Source organism: Lipotes vexillifer, unplaced genomic scaffold, assembly GCF_000442215.2.
Source record: "Lipotes vexillifer unplaced genomic scaffold, Lipotes_vexillifer_v1.1 scaffold333, whole genome shotgun sequence".
NCBI classification, from domain to species: Eukaryota; Metazoa; Chordata; class Mammalia; order Artiodactyla; family Lipotidae; genus Lipotes; species Lipotes vexillifer.
This window is the reverse complement of record NW_006790633.1, coordinates 708,743-729,271: the sequence shown is the minus strand read 5'-3', so window position 1 is coordinate 729,271 and position 20,529 is coordinate 708,743. Positions and strand designations below refer to the sequence as shown.

General features: G+C 41.5%; 1 protein-coding gene across 1 annotated transcript; it reads left to right on the top strand.

The window, feature by feature from the left end:
* The first annotated feature begins 1,453 nt into the window (after positions 1 to 1,453).
* On the top strand, positions 1,454 to 18,931 carry COIL (coilin). The gene is made up of 7 exons (XM_007463879.1): positions 1,454 to 1,715; positions 9,626 to 10,724; positions 10,848 to 10,934; positions 11,425 to 11,472; positions 13,365 to 13,434; positions 16,022 to 16,110; positions 17,982 to 18,931. Exons 1-7 carry the CDS (start codon positions 1,471 to 1,473, stop codon positions 18,090 to 18,092), a joined length of 1,749 nt encoding a protein of 582 aa, XP_007463941.1. The 5' UTR covers positions 1,454 to 1,470; the 3' UTR covers positions 18,093 to 18,931.
* The last annotated feature ends 1,598 nt before the right edge of the window (positions 18,932 to 20,529 follow it).

The following is a 20,529-nucleotide window of genomic DNA, read 5'->3' as shown; positions in this document are numbered from 1 at the left end:
TACAGGTCTTTGATCATAATCCCCATTTTTATGAATTGTCATTTTTACCCCCGTTTCATCTAAGTTTAGCGCCATAGACAAGGCACCTCTAATTGTAAAAGTAAGTGGTATAATAATCACATAATCTTAGTAGAGCCTTCCCAGATATTGAGAAAGTGAACAACTCTAGCGTCTGGGTAAACACTTTCTTTGAAAGTCAGGTGATTCCCAATTTTTTGTTTTTAACATTATTGAACCTAACTGAATTGTTGACTGAAGGAGTACTGAAAATAATTTTTAACGAACGATCTCTAGGTGATTTTAGCATGTAAGTTGGAAAGAGTTTTAAGGAATTGACTGATATAGCCAATAACATAAGTCCTTCCATTCTTATCTACTTACATAAATGAACATGTTTTCTCAGGGCGTCACATCTATAAAAACAAAAAATAGGTCCAGAATTGATGGGGAGCCCTGTCTCATTTAGCAATATCCATTCACAGAGACTTGGACTAATTAAAAAACCCCACACAGAGCTCCATTTATTTTAGTAATAGATATGGTCCATGTCCATTTTATTTTCTCCATTTAATAATTATGTAACAAAATGTGTGGCATTTTATGCTATTTTGATCAATTGTGTACCTCTAATAATAGTAATAACTCAATCCAGAAGACCTAGAGCATTAAGGTCACAGGAAAATAAAACTTAAAAAAAATTTTTTTTAACCTATCTATTGACTTCAAGGTATTAGCCACGTACTTAGTCCAGTGACCCTGGGGAAGTTACTTAACCTCTCTGAACATTTTGTTTTTTTTTTAAATCTTCAAAATGGGAATAATAATAGCTCATAATTCATACCTTTGTAATGAAAACTAAAGGAGTTAATATACTATGTGGAAGAAATGGAATGGAAATTCAAGTGATGTAAAATTTCTGATTCACTTACCTAAGAGTTAATAAGAGGACGTATTTTTTATATTTAAAAATTTGCATGGTGGTAGGTATTAAACTGCTAAGGTATTTAAATTCCACTGGATACTTTTAAAAGAGTGATTAATGGTTTTATTTTAAAATGTCAATATTTACAATACATTAGGAATTACATCTTTTTCAACTCTGTATGATGAAACATTTTGTAAACTAGATGCATTGGGAGTTATGTTTTTGAAATTATTTTATGTATATGAGCAAATATCTTAGAAGACCACAGCTGAGCAGTGCTTGTTTATCTAGAGAGTTGCCTAAATTCGGACCCTACGTAGGGCTCCGCAGGAAAGGAATAAAGGCATTTTGCTTATTCTCTTCCCTAGCCCTGTTTTGAGCGGACCTGAATCAATCCCGCTCCGCGTCCTCGTCATTCACAAAGCCTGAAGCAGCCATTTGCCACCAACAGGTGGCACCCGTTAACAGGCTCCAGGGGGCGGGCCCCGAGCACGCCTCTCGGCGGCCCCGTGGAGTCTCTCGGCTTCCGTTGCGCATCGAGCAAGATGGCAGCTTCCGAGACGGTTAGGCTACGCCTTCAATTTGATTACCCGCCGCCAGCCACCCCGCACTGCACGTCCTTCTGGCTTCTCATCGACTTGAACAGATGCCGAGTAGTCACGGATCTCATCAGTCTTATCCGCCAGCGCTTCGGCTTCAGTTCTGGGGCCCTCCTGGGCCTCTATTTGGAGGGGGGGCTCTTGCCCCCCGCCGAGAGCGCGCGTCTGGTACGAGACAACGACTGCCTCAGGTGCGCGGGCGGGAGGGGGGCGCGGCGGGGGGGCGCCGGGGACGAGCCTGCGCACGTCCGGGGGCGCCTCCGGCGTCTGGAGACCGCGTGTGGGTGTGGGTCCGGGTGAGGGTCGGGGTGAGCTGCGGGGGGGGGGGCTGTCAAACTGCACTTCCGTGAACCCCGGAGATTCTGATTGGTCCAGTCAGGTTTGGGGCTCAGGAATCTGCATTGTAACGAGCATCTTTTCCCGGGAAGCTTCTAATGCAGAAGGTTGGTGGACCACACTTGGAAAAACCCTGATCTTGGGTGTGGGCAGGGCCCGCGTTTCTTCCAGCCTTGACTTAGCAAGCGCTCACTTAGCCGGGCACTGTGTTAGGTGCGCGGGGTGCCGGCCGTGCCTGAGACCCGGCCTTCCCCTGGCAGTTCGCAGGGTCAGGTGCCGGAGACCCAAGCAAACGGACCCGCAGTCATGTTTTCTTCACCACTTGCAGCGTGTCCAATCTCAGAGCTCCTGCGATACCCCCTGGGACTGGTGGGCGTCGTTCTGTGTCTCATCTGGGTTCACTTAAATAGGTGTTTGGAACCTTTTGGGTCGTGAATTGGGAAACAAAATAGTTTTAAATACGCTTTTGGAAGTTTTAAAAGATGATACTGAGATGAGTATCAAGGAGCAGTTGTGGTGTAAATTGCTCACTTGTGGCTGATTTATCTCAATAAAATGGTAAGACATGATTTCAGTTCGGATTCATATCTTGGACTGATTTATTCAGGGCTTCTTTTTAAAAGCTTCATCTACAGTGAAAAAAATTCTAGAGTTGGGAACCAGGCTACTTACTTCTGCTTGCCATTTGTTGCCTGTTGAATATTCCTTTCTCCAGAGTATGTCAGATTCATAAGATTTCTTCAGAGCATCAGGGAATTTAAGTTGGAACAACTGCTACATCTTTGAGCATATGTGTGTCTTTCTCTCTTTTAAAAGCAGGAACACTGATTTACTAATAATGTTTAGATGTTTCCAGTGACAATTTGAAATAATCCAAGTTTCAAAAAGAGGTCTTTTTCCTTTTTATTCACTGGGAAATAGACTCCATTCTCTCTGCAATTCAGGGACTATTTAAATATTGCAGTTGTAAGGACTGCATCCTCTCCTGTTAAGTTTACTTTCTGATCTGTTCCCTGTCTAATGAATTAATAACTTGCTGATGGCTAACTGCAGTTACACTTCATTTAATGAATCGTCTGGAAATTAGACTCTTTATAATGAAGTCAACAATGTCAAAAGCAAACCATGAAAGCTGTGATGGGAAATAAATACAGCACAATGGCAGGCAGAATTCCTCCTAAACACCAGAATGAACGATCGCATATGGCAAGAAATACCTCTGCAGCTAGCTTCAGTGGTAAATGGGGAAGACCTTAGGAAAGAGTTGAATTTGGAAAAGTTTTGTACGTTTTCGTGGTTTCACGTCCATAGTCATTCTCTGTCTTCCCCTGACACTTTTCTTCAGAGCTACAGAAGAAAACAGTTTCTTTTCTCAAAGGTACCCAATATTGTTGGAGTAGACCAAAATAACTAGTTTTGTGTTTCTGTATATTATCTTCTTGTGTCATGTGGAGTGGATAATTATCTGACTGCATAATCATACCAGGTTTTGCTGCTAAGTGCAGAAGATGGTTGAAAGGAAGAGATCATCGTGGAACACAAAGGGTCAGGGAATTTCACAGTACCTTGAAGGTTGGATAGCCTCGTACAGTTGTGGAGGCAAAAGCTACCCTGACTTGGTGAAGGGATGAGTTTGACCAGCAGAAGAATTCTGTTGGGATTGCCGGGAGTGCTGAGAGAGCTCTCACGAGGAAAAGCGGAGCCTGGTTGTGGGAATCCTGAGAACTAGCCCTGGAGGCGCGAGCATCTCCACACTTGTGTGCCATGGCCACTTGCTCACAGCCCCTTCTTTTGAGCCCCCAGTCTCTGACTTCCTCTGCCCCCAGGCTGCTAACATGGAGCTCCTCAAGGCGGTCTCCATCTCCCCTGGGAGAAGGAAGTGCTCCCATTTGCCTGGAGCTCCATCCATCTGCTGGGGCTGCTCTAACAAAACACCACAGGCTTAAGCAACCGAAATTTCCCTCTCACAGTTCTGGAGGCTGGAAGTCCAAGGTTAAGTGTTGGCAAGTTTTGTTTCTTTTTGAGGCCTCTCTACTTGGCTAGTAGGTGTCTCTCTTCTTACTGTGTCCTCACATGACCTTTTTTCTGTCCTCAGAAAAAGGCACGTGACCTGGTGTCTCTTTGTGTGTCCAGATTTTCTCTCTCATAAGGACACCAGTCAGATTGGATTAGGGCCTGCTCTTAATGGCCTCATCTTAACTTGATTACCTCTTTAAAGGCCCTGTCTCTAAATACAGTCACATTTAGAGGTACTATGGGTTAGGGCTTCAGCATAAGAATTTTGAGGGGACACAGTACATCCCATAACACCCCCTGAAGAGAGCTTCACAGAGGCCTGGCTGCAGCACCTGGAGAGCGACCAGCTGGAGTGAGATCTCCCTGTTGAAGAGTCATTCTGTGAGGAAACAGAATGCCTTCTCTCCTCTGTCACTCTTTTGACTCTGTGGCATTTAATACTGATTATTAAATGCTGAACATTAGAGATGAGCTCTCATTTCATGTTGCTGTAATCAGTGGCTCCTTGGATAGCCAGCCAAGCCCCTCTTGGCATGTCTATGAGGCTGGCAGTGGGAGTGAAGAAGACAGAGCGTCTGAGCCAGGCTGAGGGCAGTTTGGTTTCCTGAAACCTCGGGAGCCAAAGAAGATACTTGCCATTAAGGCTGCCGATCCTTATGCAGCTCTGGGTCTCTTGACGCTCAATCTCGTTTTGTAGCGTGCTGATGGTTTTGGGGATATAGAATACTGAGAGCTCTTCTCTCATGTTCAGGAGTGTGTTTGTCCAATGCCCATGGGTGAACAGAGACCAGTGGAAGTTAGGCCTGGGCTGCTTTCATTGTGGAACATTGATAGTCCCTTCCTATTCTTTTATTAAAACAAAGCAAACAAAAAGGCTTATTGTTAAAAAAAAAATTGTACTTCAAAATAGTTCAGGGTACAAAATCCCTTATTTCTTTTCTCACGTACTCTTCCTACACCCCACTCTCCAGAAGTATCCTCAGTTAAATTTGGAGTGTCTTTTCCATACATATGCAAACATATATACTTACACTCTTTAAATACACATGTCATTATCATATACATTTTTTCCTGCACCTCACTTTTTTTTACCTAATGTATCTTGTGTATCTTTCATTTTAGTATATACGATATGTGATGCAATTGCCACGTCATTCTTTTTAAATGCTATATTTTTCCTTTGCATGGCCATGTTAATTTATTTAACCAGCCCCTTATTAATGGACATTTTAGGTTGTAATCTTAGTTTGACTGGGCTTCTATAATAAAAATACCATAAACTGGGTAGCTTATAAACAACAGAAATTTAATTCTCACAGTTTAGAGGCCGAGGAGCCCAAGATCAGGGTGCTGGCAGACTTATGGTCTGGTGAGGGCTTGCTTTCTGGTTCACAGATGGTACCTTCTTCCTGTGTCCTTACATGGTAGAAGGGGACTAGGGAGCCCTGGGGGTCTCTTTCATAAGGGCGCTAATCCCATTCATGAGGGCTTTACGCTTATGATGTAATCACTTCCCAAAGGCCCCATCTCCTAACACCATAACATTGGAGGGTTAGGATTTCGACATATGAATTTGGGGGGAGCACCAAAGCATTCAGCTCTTGGCAGTTGTCATCTGGTTTTCACTGTTACATATACCGCTGTGGTGAGTATTCTTCTGTATCTTTGTGTACTTGGGCAATGATTCAGTAAGATACATTCCCAGAAGGGGTACTCGTTGGTCAAATTTTAAAATTTGATAAATACTGTCAAGTTGGCCTCCAGAAGAGTTGTACAGGTCTGTATTTATGCCAAAAGTATGAGTTACTTTTGTTCAATATTGTGCGAAAGGTAAGAGAGCAGAGTGATTAAGAGCTCAGGGTCAGGAATCAGAACCCTGGATTCAAATCTTGGCTCTGTGACTTAACTGTGTGCCCTTGGTCAGGTAACTTACTTCTCTGAAGGTGGTAATGCAGGGCACTGCAAGCAGCAGCTAGACAGGAGGGAGGCTGCAGGGAACAGGTGGGACCCAGAGAGATTGCAGATCCCTGCTTTCACCCTCTTTGTTGAATTTCACCTCCATTTGATGGGACAAGTTCATTAAAAACCCATCAACTCCTGCCCTCAGAGGACTAACAACATTCACTGTATTAATAAAAATTAGAGCTAACATTTAGATAGCACTTGCTCTGAGCCCAGCACGGCTCTAAATATATATGATAGCTCATTTGAGTACTATAATTAGTACTGTTACCCCCATTTGTACAGATGGGAAAAGTTGAGGTAATGATATTTTAAAATTTTAACTAAAGGCAGAAGAAGGATTTGAATCCAGTCACTTTGGCCTTGGCAGGCAATGGCTAGTGGGAGTGGGGAGGTGTCAGGCAGTGCGGATGGGCATGTCTGTATTTATGTATGATAGAATCCTAGAGGTGAACTTGCAAATTTAAAGGGAATACCTTGCATTTTGATACTAGTGCCCAGTTTGCCCTGCAGAGAGTTTGAATGAACAGTGGAGAGTCTGTTTTAAACATTTCTTGGGATCAAATCTCTTTCATTGCTAATTATACAGGTAATTCACTTTTCTTTGTAAAAGGACAGCTACATTCACTTCCGTTTGTAAAAGGACTGTTACATTTGTTGTCTGTGATCCAAGTGGGGAAATGAAGAACATTGCCAGGGAAAGTGTCCAACCTGAAAAGAATGGTAACTGAGCAGACCCAGGTGAAACGTTTCTTGTTCTCTGGATGGTGTTTTGTTTCTCAGTCTTAATATGTTCCAAACTGAAATTATTCTCTTCAGGAGTAGCAGATAGTGAGGCTGCAGCAATCACAGGTCAAGTATCCACAGATCCATGATCTTCAGAATGGGTGAGGTGATGACAAGAGCTGCTCTTGAAAGCATGATGCTGTTGTAGGCTCCTTTGAAAGCCAGGCGTCCTGCCTACACGGGATGCAGCACGTGCAGTGTTCCAGTGAATTAATGAACCACAGTGACTGAACAGAAGGTCTTGCATCCATTTTCAAAGTGTGATGGAAAGTTTGGTACTAATTGTCATCTCAGAATTGAAACTTGAATCATAGCATTGCTACAAGTAAAAACAAAGTAATCAAGAATGTTATGGAAACTTCCATATCCAGGAAGTTCCTAAGTATTTCTTAGATTCACAGGATGCCAAACTAGCTTTTGCCCGTTTAAGAATTACTTTCTTGCTGCTAGGTGCCAAGGTCCACAGCTGAGAATAGGGGGTAGTGAGTTTTATTTAAGTCCCTGCTCTTTCAGAGTTTTATTTCTCTCTTCATCCTACTCCTGGTATCAATAGCTTTTATTTTATCTTCATTTGTATGTGTCTGTGTATTTGTGTATTCTGAAGAATAATTGAGGATTTTTTTCAACTACCACATTGAGATAAATCCACAGGATTACTATACCTTAAAAAAATTAAAGAATGCCTATACTCTATCTTATTACTCACCAATTATACTTTATTTTCTATTTTTTTAAAATAAATTTATTTATTTTTGGCTGCGTTGGGTCTTTGTTGCTGCGCACGGGCTTTCTCTAGTTGTGGCGAGCGGGGGCTACTCTTTGTTGAGGTGTGCAGGCTTCTCATTGCGGTGGCTTCTCTTGTTGCGGAGCACGGGCTCTAGGCCCGTGGGCTCAGTAGTTGTGGCTCCCGGGCTCTAGAGCGCAGGCTCAGTAGTTGTGGCACATGGGCTTAGTTGCTCTGCGGCATGTGGGATCTTCCCGGACCAGGGCTCGAACCCGTGTCCCCTGCATTGGCAGGCAGATTCTTAACCACTGTGCCACCAGGGAAGCCTTGTACTTTATTTTTTTTTATTTTTTATTTTTTTTTTTGCGATATGTGGGCCTCTCACTGTCGTGGCCCCTCCCGTTGCCGGACGCACAAGCTCAGCGGCCACGGCTCACGGGCCCAGCCGCTACGCGGCTCACGGGCCCAGCCGCTACGCGGCATGTGGGATCCTCCCAGACCGGGGCACGAACCCGTATCCCCTACACCGGCAGGCGGACTCTCAACCACTGTGCCACCAGGGAGGCCCGCCTTGTACTTTATTTTTAAATATGATTGTCCACATCTTTCCCTGGTCACTAAAAGTACTTGATGAAAGATACAGCTGGATGTAAATGTACTGAAAGAATAATGTATGTTTTTAGGAGACATTTTTAAAAAATAAATTTATTTATTTTTGGCTGCATTGGGTCTTCCTTGCTGTGCATGGGCTTTCTCTAGCTGCGGTGAGCGGGGGCTACTCTTTGTTGCAGTGAGTGGGCTTCTCATTGCAGTAACTTCTCGTTGCAGAGCACGGGCTCTAGGCATGTGGGCTCAGTAGTTGTGGCTCACGGGCTCTAGAGTGCAGGCTCAGTAGTTGTGGCTTACGGGCTTAGTTGCTCCATGGCATGTGGGATCTTCCTGGATCAGGGCTTGAACCCATGTCCCCTGCATTGGCAGGCAGATTCTTAACCATTGCGCCACCAGGGAAGCCCCAGCAGGCATTTTTAAACACCCACTATGTGCTTGACATTGACGACACTCACTCAGCTCTCTGTCACTGGCCTGTGCCTATTAGAATTAGCTGTTGCCGGTTCATGGAGGAACAGAATTCCTTTACTATAGTGAAATGATTTTGGATGAACTGTATATTAGTCAGAGTTCTCCAGAGAAACAGAAACAATAGGAGATGATATAGATATAGACATAGCTATAGCTCTAGGTACAGAAATGAGATTTATTATAAGGACCTGACTCATGAGATTATGGAGACAGAGAAGTCCCGAGATCTGCAGTCGGCAAGCTGGAGACCTGGGAAAGCTGATGATAAAGTTCCGGCCCAAGTGCAAAGGCCAGGAAAGCAGATGGTGTGTTTCAGTCTGATTCTTAGTCTGAGGCAGAAGTTCTTCTGACGTCCTGGCTCAAAGACAGGCAGGCAGGGAAAGCGGATTCCCTCTTGCTCAGCCTTTTATTCCGTTCAGGCCTTCAGTGGATTGGGTGAGGGCCATTCACACTGGGACCATCTGCTCACAAAGGCAGTCTATTTAGTGTACAAATTCAAATGTTAATCTGATCCTGAAACACCCTGACAAACATGCCCAGAACAATGTTTAACCAAATATCTGGTCACCCCAGGGCCTAGTCAAGTTGGCACATAAAATCAGTAATCACCAGATGTTATGGAATTTTACGATGGCTTTCAGTACACCAGAGAACATAAATTATAAATTGTTCAGTGTTTTCCTAAATTTAAACAAAATAAAAATGAAATCTGATTTTTAAAAAAGTAGATTACAGTTAAAAACAAAAATGGATAGTTAGCATTATCATCATTTAGCATAGGCACATAATGTAGTGGAAAGATTGTGAATGTTGACGTTACACAAACATGTTTGAATCCTATTTCTGTGGCTTATTAGCTGTGGATCCTGGGCAGTTACTTGTCTGAACCGTAATTTTGTGATCTGTTTTAAAATGAAAGATACTTACTTCATGGTGGTGTTTAGATGAGAGAAAATCTATAGGAAATGTTTAGGATGCAGTAGCTGATCAATAAATAAAACTAGTCATTTGAAAGTTGACCGTAAGTGATGCCATATAGGCCATTTTGTTAAAAAGAGTCTTTTGTCCTTAAGCGATTTGACATTTTTTCATTGCCTGATAACGGTGACACTTTGCAGTCCTCTTAGTATATAACTACATTCTGGAGACATGCTTATGAATTACTTACTAAAGCTTTCTCTCTTGTTCTTTTGATAGAGTTAAATTAGAAGAGAGAGGAGTTGCTGAGAGTCCTGTAACAGTTAGTAATGGTGATAGTACTCGTTTATTACCTAGAAAAGCAAAGAAGCGGGCATTTAAGTTGGAGGAAGATGAAGAAACCGAACTAGATTACAAAAATTCAAAGAAGCGTTGGAAGAGGCATGAGAACAATAACAGTGAGAAGACCTTGGATCTAGAACCCAAAGCTGTCACAGATCAGAGTGTGAGTAAAAAAAACAAGAGGAAAAAGAAAGCCACATGTGGTGTAGTGGATGCTGATGGTGGAGAGACAGAAAGAAAATCACCAAAGAAAACGAAGAAATGTGAATATAAAAAGCAGGCAAAGACTCCCAAGTCTTCTAAAGCACAGTCAGTGAAAGAGTGGACCATCCTGAAGTACAGCCCTCCAAAAGGTCCTCCTACTAGAAACAGCCTCGTGAAAGCCCAAAGAAAAGGTGGCCCAGGCATTCGTACAAAAGAGAGTCCCGACTCCTCCTCAGAGTCTGAGTCTTATCGTGAATCAACCAGTGATGGTCTCAGCAATGTCGTCTTGGAGGTCACACATTCCCCAGAGAAAATCTCGACTGAAGTTTCAAAGGAAGGATCCTCTATGAGAACCACAGCTGCAAACAAAGGGGCTGCAAAAACTGGTTCTAGCCCCATCAAGGGCAAGACCTCCAGAACATCATCTTCTAGCTCCGACTCTAGTTCAGAGTCAGATGACCAACGTGTGATGTCAAAGAGTACCCCGGTGTGTACTGCAGATTTCTTAAAGACTGTAGGTCTCTTTGCAGGAAAACGTTGTCCAGGGCCATCCTCACAGGTTCCAAATGCAGCTGGATGGAAGCAGTCAGACTCAAATGGTGGCAGACAGGCCCTTGGTCCTCCTCCCAATGTGACTCTCCCCATCACTTTGGGAAGAGGTTGGAGTAGGGGAGAGGACCTTCTTTCTTGGAAGGGAGCGAGGGGTCGGGGTATGCGGGGCAGAGGTCGAGGACGAGGGCATGCTGTTCCCTGTGTTTTAAATAGAAATGCTGATTATCAGAAGCAACAGCAGTTGAATGAAATGGTGACAAACTCATCTACTGTTATCCAGGTAAGTATTATTTATCGTGAGTTTACCTCTTCCCCTTTCCTCACGTAGTGTTCCTGGAATTGATGTCATGGGTTCACAGTTTCTCAGTAGTAACAAAATCACATGACTAATACTGTTTTTCAGAATCCCATAGAGACACACAAGAAGGACTACAGTCTCTTACCGCTTTTAGCAGCTGCCCCTCAAGTTGGAGAAAAGATTGCATTTAAGGTATATTTTTAAAAAACAACAATAGTTACAACAAAAAAGATTATTCCCCCCTAAATAAACTTACTCATTAACATGTCAGGTTACATTTATATTTATAATTTAATATAATTTACATTAATAAAAAATTTATTAAACTACTTTATATTAAATCATATTTATAATAACTCTTCCTGGATCATATCTTTCGTGTTCTCTTGCCTAGCATGTAGTAGGTGCCTAGTAATTGTTTTCTGAATGAGTAGAAATGGCTCAGCCTGGTGTCTGGAACATAGCAAGTGCTCAGTAAAAAAAGCCTCTACATATCACCCCAAAAGCCTCCGAAACCCCCCCAAAAACTTTCCTACTGGAACCCCTGTTTTGCCACAGGCTCATGGTAGGGCTCCCAGAGAGGCGGAGTGGGCACCCCAATACTGCATGTTTTGTTTTCTCAGGAGTAGGGGAAAGGAGCCACAGGGCATGTGTATTTGTGAGTTTTTTTCTTCTTTTTTAGCTTTTGGAACTAACATCCGATTATTCTCCTGATGTTTCTGACTACAAGGTAAGGTTCTTTATTTTAAAGTAATCAAATGTCAGTATATTAAAGAAGCTAAAGCCATGTTTAATACTGCTAATATGGATAATATGGATTTTTATGGAGTAAATAATGTCATAAAGTAGAAAAAATATTTTCAAAATGTAAACTTCTTGATAGTATCCCTTTGAAGTCTCCCAATGTTATTTTTCTTAATACTTGGGAAGAATATATAAAATGAGAATGACAAATTTAATTTTTTTTATTACTCATTTATTTCTAATCAGCTTAGATACACAGAGTTATTTGAGTACCCCTCTCCCATGATCCTAAACTTTGAAAGAGAAAAATAGATAGCTCTCAGCCAGAAAATTTGATTATTTTCAGCATAGGAATCTACTTCATATATTTGTGAATTACTACTGGTTGTTATCATCTAATATGGTTTGTTTTGCTTTACCAGTTAACCACGGGTAATTCACAAATACTGTCCTTGGAATTTACTCACTTAATATTTGTATGGGACTTCATGTTGGCATATGAACTTTATCACAGTTCAGTAAAAGTTTGACTCAATCAGTAATTACATGTTTCCTTCCCTTTCTCACCCATTCAAAATTTTGCTGAAAATCTTGTTAAAATGCATACTTTCTTATTTTGATGTGAGATTCAGAATGTAAGTTCATTTTTTTAAGGGAATAATTGATAACGTTAATATAGTGATACAGATAAGGTATGAGAAGATTTGATTCAATCTGAGTTGATCCCTAGGTAGCCTTTTAAAATCTTGGTAAGAATCTTTCTTCAAAAGCAGGCTAGAAGAAGAATCAGTTCATGAAGGGATTTGGTTGGTTGGTTCTGGGTAACTGGTGTTTTATCATCTTTTTCATCTTAGCCCCTTAATATAGGTGACCACATAACTTACATAAATCAGAACGCTCATGAGTGAAAAGGATGAATATTGTATTAATAATTATACTGAAAGGAAATGTAAATGGACCTGTCTTGGGCAAACCAGGATGTTTTTTCACCCTACCATAGATGACTAATTTAATTCTGTGGTACATGAGGAAATGGAGATAAACATGAATTGGTATGTCCCACAGCCTCTACCAATTGTTGATTCTAGATGATATTGATTTTTTTTCAAACTCATACTAAATGGATGTTGGTCATTATAGTTATCATCTTGGCGAGCTATTTGCTTACTTTATTTCCCAGTGTTTTTAGAACTTTTTTGAAGTTGCTTTCAAAACCGTTTCGAGGGTGAAAATCAGTACCACTTTTTTGCTTTGATGTCAAGTACTTTTGTCCAGCTAGATCATCAGCTTTATTCATTAAGCTTGTCTTTAAAAGTCAAATCTACCTTCAAAGAATGTAGTCTCCTCAGCCCCTAACCTGTCTCATTTGTATCCGTGGAATTTTAATTTATGGAGGTGACTGAGTGATGACACAGAGAAGTCAGTGCTACTGAGAAAGGAATTTATTACTTACATTTCCCGAGAGAAGAGGGGGATGCCACACCAGGCAGGACCACAGGGGACAGTACCTGGTTGTGGCTGGGAGGCAGAAGCAGGAGGGAGGAGCATTTATTGGGGTTTCCTTGGTGTAGGCAAGGCAGGGTGAGGGAGACAGCTTAGGATCAGCTAGTCTGAATAAGTAGCAGGCTGTGGGCTATAGGGGCTGTCCCTGTTTGGTACCTGCTCCTGGGATGATTGAGACCAGGGGAAATGCTGGCTTGGTATGTGGGAGTTTTATTTCAAATGCATGTTGATTTATTTAAAAACTTTTTTTGTTGAGATAAAACCCACATAACAAAACTCACTATTTAACTGTTTTAAAGTGTGCAATTCAGTGGCTTTAGTATATTCATAATAGTTGACATGTTGTCTTTTGACTTGAACTTTTGTTTTTGAAAGGAAGGAAAAATATTAAGCCATAATCCGGAGACCCAGCAAGTAGACATAGAAATTCTTTCATCTTTACCTGGTGAGTGTTCTAGAAAAGAATTTGGCAATGTAGGCTCTTCACATCTACACTGGTTTCTAAACAGCTTTCATACACAGGCGCTGCTGTCTTCCTTGGCCCCCATGGCTGCCTGGCGCTCTGCATACCTCTGTCAGCACAGGGTGGCCGGGAGGGTGGGTGCTGCACTCCCACAAGTGGAGGTGCGTTCCCAGAGCTGTCAGGCGAGTTGTTCTTGTTACTGTAGTTATGTAATTTCATAAAATTACATAAACTGATGAAAATTGATGGCCAAAAAAATTATGTCTGTGAAACCTAAGTTGAATGCTGACTCAGGATTGTTACTGAAAAATTTGCTTTTGAATTATATGTGGTGGGTCAGCTATAAGAGATTGGGAGGAATTTGGTAAAAATCTGTGAAGAGTCTACACAATTGTGTTGCTAGCTTTTGTATTTTTTAATTCTTGCATCACTTAAAAAAAAAACCTCAAAACTCAAAAATTGTGGAAATTGCATATATACATTAAGGATATGATTTATAAAAGAAAGACAGCTCTAGTTGGTGGACTCATAAGACCTGCTAGCTCTGTTTCAAAAGATTGGCAAATTAACATACTTCTGTGTGTCAAGTCAAAATAAAATGCGTAAAGTATAAGTGTATCCACACGCTCACACATTATTTTAAATGGTTCCCTGCTTTATCCCTGATTCACCCCACCCATTATTGTTTCTGAAATCCTGGAATAAGAGGGCTTTTACTGTATATGGCTTAACTGGGGTTGTGTTTGCAGGGGTCTCTGGCCAGGGAGTAGAGGAGATCTCTTTTTCTTTAGCAGACTCTAAGGAATTTATTATTTTCTGTTCGTGTTTAAATAAGGTAGTGAGTAAAAGATTCAAAACTCCAGTACATAGAAATCATTCAAAAAGGTTTTTCAGAGAAACCCCTGGTCGGGGAACAAAGATCACACAAGCCGTGCGGTGCAGCCAGAAAACACACAGACACACACACACACAGACACACACACACACGCACCTTCCACTGGTTTTCCAGCTTTCTTCTGATTAGGTTTCATTTGAAGAAATCCCCCTTCTTTGGAGTGGTGGACAGAGGTTTGTCCATGATCAAATTTTGTGGACACAGCCTGATCACTTCTTGTCAGGTGATTGACAGTGATGACATCCAATTAGAACTTTTCTTCTGGGGAGCATCAAGAAACACTTTATCTGTTTTCTAGCAAAAGTACAGGTAGTCCTCACTTTGCATGGTTCTAATATACATGAATTTCAGTTACCATGATTTAGTTAAATAAAACCAGCTCCCCGGTGACATTGGTATGTTAACTCTTAACTGTAAGTAACTGTATAGAGTACCGCTAGCTCTCCCGTCCACAAATCACTGCATAAATAACACATGGCCATATGATTAGTGACAAGTCACATCACTTCTTTCAAAGTCTGTTGGTGGTTGGTCACTGTGCATCTGTTACTCAATTCCCGTAACACAGCAAAGTGTGTAGTTGTGCTGCTTCCTTGTCTCTCAGTGACAAATCCACGTAACACTTTACAAAAATGGATAATTGAAATAGGGAATTGGCCAACAAAGATGAATGCACAACAAAGAGACCAAAAGTGATAATGCTAAAAGCGACACATCCAAATGGAGTTTGAGTGAAATCATAGAATAAGTAGCTCACTGTGGGCATGTTGACATTGAGCTTTATGTGAGCTTCTTGACGCCAACGAGGAAAGTGGTGATGATGAAAGGGATGAGGATGTCCTAGAAGTGACATCAGCAAAAAAGAAACTCTCAGAGCTATTGCATGACGTTAAAAGCTCAAGGAATAACACACTGAGAGGAGTATGACAGTTACGTAAGGCGTAGAAAAGACTCTCACTCTGTACTGTGGTTACATGACAAGAAGATGAGCACTGCTTAAACTACCCTTGATAAGTTTCTTACAAAGACATAGAACACTTTAATTCTCAGTATTTCTGTTTTAAATTAGATCCGTGTACTACATAAATAGCAGTTGTAGTATTTTTTCATTTCCCTATACAGTAAAGGTTTTAAAGTTTTGACAAAAAATTTTAAAGATCATGAGACAGTCATAAGTTTTCCCATTGATTAAGATTGTTTTGCATGATTTCGGCCTGCATGGTCACTTTAACGGCCCTGCCCTACCATGTAAAGTGAGGACTGCTCTGTTACCAAGTAGTAAGCCTGTGTGATTTCTGAGGATACAGCAAGATATAAGAACTTCGCAGAATTCACATTACCTTCCCTTGTTGAAACATACCAGCTATTTTGGGGATTATCTCGTGGTTACACATTCTTTTCCGGGATTACTAGTGGTAGCGGATCAAGCTCATTTCTTTTTGATGAAGGAAAGATTGTCACTGATCAGTAGCCGAAAAGCTCCTGTCTTTTGATGCAGGGTTTTCGAAGGCTCTCCCGTCACTGAGCACTCCAGACTTTCATGTGTGTCGCCAGCCTCCACATCAGTGGACAGTGTGTTTGTGGTTGTTTCTCTAATGATACGAATTCCCCGGAGAGGAACATTTCACTACTGGGAAATGACTTATTGTCTCTCCTTCTACCGTCTGCTTTCAGCCGTGAAAGAACCTGGAAAGTTTGATTTGGTTTATCACAACGAAAATGGAGCTGAGGTAGTGGAGTACGCTGTGACGCAGGAGAAGAGGGTAGGCGCGCTTCTCTTCTTGGGATTGGCTTGGTCGTCCACTCTCTTGACTGGCTACTGGCGGCCCGGAAGGTGACACTGCAGCTTCCTGAACTGCCTGTATTAAAATCATAAAGGATCTCAGCCTTGGGGATCTCTGTCGTGCCTTACAGGGTGGCTGTAACAGTGCCAAGTGCCAAGTTAGGGTGCCATCTTTTTTTTCTTTGCGGTACGCGGGCCTCTCACCGCTGTGGCCTCTCCGGTTGCCGAACACAGGCTCCGGACGTGCAGGCCCAGCGGCCACGGCTCACGGGCCCAGCCGCTCCGCGGCACGTGGGATACTCCCGGACCGGGGCATGAACCCGCGTCCCCCGCATCGGCAGGCAGACTCCCAACCACTGCGCCACCGGGGAAGCCCTAGGGTGCCATCTTGAACATCAGAGAGCCTATAAGACAAGATGCACAAATAAATCTTATCTGAGAGTGTACAGTTGCATAAAATCAGTTTTGGGAGTTCCCTGGTGGCCTAGTGGTTAGGATTCTGGGCTTTCACTGCCATGGCCCTGGTTTAGTCCCTGGTCAGGGAACTGAGATCCCACAAGTCATGTGGCATGGCTAAAAATCAAAATCAGATCAAATCAAATCACAGTTTTATAAGGGTGTCAGTAGAAAAGAGTAGCCTTTTAAAAACAAAAGTACACATAAATGTACAGCTTGGGCGATTTTCACCAATGAACATACCCCATGTAGCAACCAGCACCCAGATCAAGAAATAGCACATGAGCAGCCCCTCCAGAAACCTCCATCACGCCTCCCTGCACTTACTACTACCTCTCAAATGTTAACCATGATTCTGACTTAAAACAGCACAGGTCATTTTGAAGAATGACGTAAAATGATGAATCTGTCTTTTGATTTTGTTTCAGTCCTTAAATTTCCATTTTAGGAAGTATATGGTTTAGAGCTTTGTAGGCAGACAGACTTCCAGAGTTGCGGAAATGGCTGCCTCATTAGAGTATGGTAGCATTAAAGTGAGTAGAATTTATATTTAAGAAACCACTTCTTAAGGTGTTTATACTTGAAATGTTATGATATTATTCTGAGTTTTAGTATTGCAGAGTCACGTTTTATCTGAAATGTGAATTTGTGGAAACCCTAAGCAGACTGTATGTTTTGCTTTGTCTTTGGGGTAGATGCCACTCAGGGATTTACTCCAAAAGCACATTTTTAGGGTCTGTGGTGGGCTCAGAAGATTTTGCCCAGTCTCCTGTGCTTCTCCATTTGCAATATATGCAGCCCCGCTTTTTTGTTGAAATGTATTCTTGGAAACTACATTGGAAAATTAAACGTTGAAGGCTTTCTTCTTGGAGGCCTTACTAAACAGCAGCCTGAAGTAGGGCCTGTAATTACCTTTTTTGACACTAGATGGCTCTCATTATTCATATGGCCAATGTTAGCTTTGCTTTCTCTTGGTAAAATGTGAAATACCTCCTGTTTTTAGGCAGCACAGGAAAAGAACTACAGAGCTGCACAAAAGGGCATCAACAGCATAGTGATAACCTTCCTGGGCCACATCTGCCTCCCGGGAGGCCTGTGGGCTGCCTTTCCACAGAGGCTTGTTGGGCAAATCCTCCTGACCGCTGTGTAACCAGCTACCCTCCCCATACAGCCCCTGCTCTAAATCAAAGAAAGATGAAGTGTGTCTGCTGTAAAATTTAACTGCATTCTAGGTAAACAAGGCCTCCTACCCTAATTGAACTGAGTTTACTGGGACTCAGATTACTCCAGGTCTTCAAGCATTCTGCACAAATGGAAATTGACTTTTTGAATGACTAAAATTCATACGACCTCAAAATGAAGTCTCTAAACTGAATATTTTCTGTTTTTCCTCAGATCACCATTTTCTGGAGAGAATTAATTGATCCAAGACTGATTATTGAATCTCCAAGTAACACAAAGTGTGGAGCTTCCCTGAGTATGAGCTCTCCACCTCACGGTTTATAAATGTCTTATTTGTGAAAGTGACGATAACTTGAACTTTTTTTTTTTTTAAAGAAAATTTGAGAGTTATACGCATTTTTGGTTATCTTTACCGCATAGGAAAAAATCTACCTCATCATTTAAAATAACATGGGTGTTGCTTTTTTAGACCTCTTTTTTTTCCGCAGGCTTAATTTTAGTAACAAAATTCAAAACGTGACATTGTTCAGGCATTGTGTATAGAGCAGTATGTATGGTTTCTTCTCTTTTTTATTTTGTTTGACCATCAAGTAGCCATTGTCAGTAGGAGTTTATAATACCAAGTACAAAGAAGTGCTGCATTTCTTGTCTCAGTAAGTTTTATTAAGTAATATTTTAAAATGTGAAAGCATGTTACTTGACTTAATTTTTTGACATTTAAGATGTTCCATTCAATATGGAACATCTTATACATTTCAAGTATTTTATACTTGTAATTGTCAAGAGTTAACCAGTAGTTGGGTTTATTGCAGACAGTGAGTTAAGGAATCCTTTCATACTCTTTTCAGCTTTCTTTAAAATGAAGGATTCTTAGGGCCTGTGGAGGGCAGTGGAAATAAGTATGTGTGCCTGGGGAGGAACTGGGGCTCCACTCGGGGGAGGGGATTTACTGTGGGCTCAGACCAGGGTTATCTTGCTACAAGATCCCGAGCCACCTGGCTGAGTGTGCTGGAGTTAGGATCGTGAACAGAAACTTCCTTTTCTGTTATTATTCAGCACAGAACTAAAAAGGCTAAAATATATAGTGTGAAAATTGTTTTCTTTTCACAAAACATCAGATCCCTCCTTCAGCTTTGCAGATTTTAAATAAAATCATATTGAACTAAACTTCTGTGCTGAGTCATCTTGTTCGGTTGAGTTTTGCAAATTGCTGTCTTGTTTTATAATAATGCAAAAGATTAAAAATTTCTGGAACAAGGTTTGCCTTGACTAAAGACTCTGGTGTTGCAAGGTTTAGTCCAGTGGAGTTTGTTAGTTTTGGGAGCTATTGGACCAAAGGAGATGCTGTCCGGTTTTAATTTGCATGACACTGATGTGTATCAAAGTGTGTATTTATTGATTTGAGAGGTGTGACTCCAGAAAGAGTGAGATTAACACGAATGATGGAATCTTGGCACTGGGTTTCTTGTGTAAGCATGATTTCTTTCCAGGGTTTGGAAAACAATACAAATAGTAAAGGCCAACAGGTGCATGAAAAAAAAATGCTCAACATCCCTAATCTGGGAAATGCAAATCAAAACCACAGTGAGATATCACCTCACACCTGTTAGGATGGCTCTTATCAAAAAGACAAGAAATAACAATTGTTGGAAAGCGTGTGCAGAAAAGGGAACCTCTGTGCACTATTGGTGGGAATGTAAATTGATACATCCACTATGGAAAACAGTATGGAGATTCCTCAAAAAATTAAAAGTAGAACTACCATATGATCCAGCAATTTCACTTGTGGGTATTTATCTGAAGAAAACAAAAACACTGACTCGAAGTCAGAAAGAGAAAAACAAGTACCGTATGCTAACATATATATATGGAATTTTAAAAGGCGGTACTGATGAACCTAGTGGTAGGGCAGGAATAAAGACACAGGTGTAAAGAGCAGACTTGAGGGCAAGGGGGCGGGGGAGGGGAAGCTGGGATGAAGTGAGAGAGTAACGTTGACATATATACACTACCGAATGTAAAATGGATGGCTAGTGGGAAGCTGCTGCATAGCACAGGGAGATCAGCTCAGTGCTTTGTGACCACCTAGAGGGGTGGGATAGGGAGGGTGGGAGGGAGGCTCAAGAGGGAGGGGATATGGGGATATATGTATATGTATAGTTGATTCACTTTGTTGTACAGCAGAAACTAACACAACATTGCAAAGCATTTATACTCCAATAAAGATGTGAAAAAAAGCAAAACACTAACTCGAAAAGATATGTGCACCCCCATGTTCATTGCAGCATTGTTTACAATAGCTGAGATATGGAAACACTGATGTCCATCAATGGATGAATGGCTGAAGAAAATGTGTGTGTGTGTGTATATATACATACATATATATATATATATTATTCAGCCAGAAAAAAGAATGAAATCTTGTCATTTGTGATAACATGGATGGATCTTGAGGGCATTATGCTAAATGAATTAAGTCAGACAGAGAAAGACAAATAGCATATGATCTCCCTTATCTGTGGAATTTCAAAAAAACCCCAAACTTACAAAGAACAGATTGGTGGTTGGCAGAGGCAGGGGCTGGGTGGTGGGCAAAATGGGTGAAGGGGGTCAAAAGGTATAAACTTCTAGTTATAAAATAAATAAGTCCTGGGGATATAAGATACAGCATGGTGACTGTAGTTAATACTGTATTGTATACTGTATTTGAAAGTTGTTAAGAGAGTAGATCTTAGAGATTCTCATCACAAGAAAAAAATTG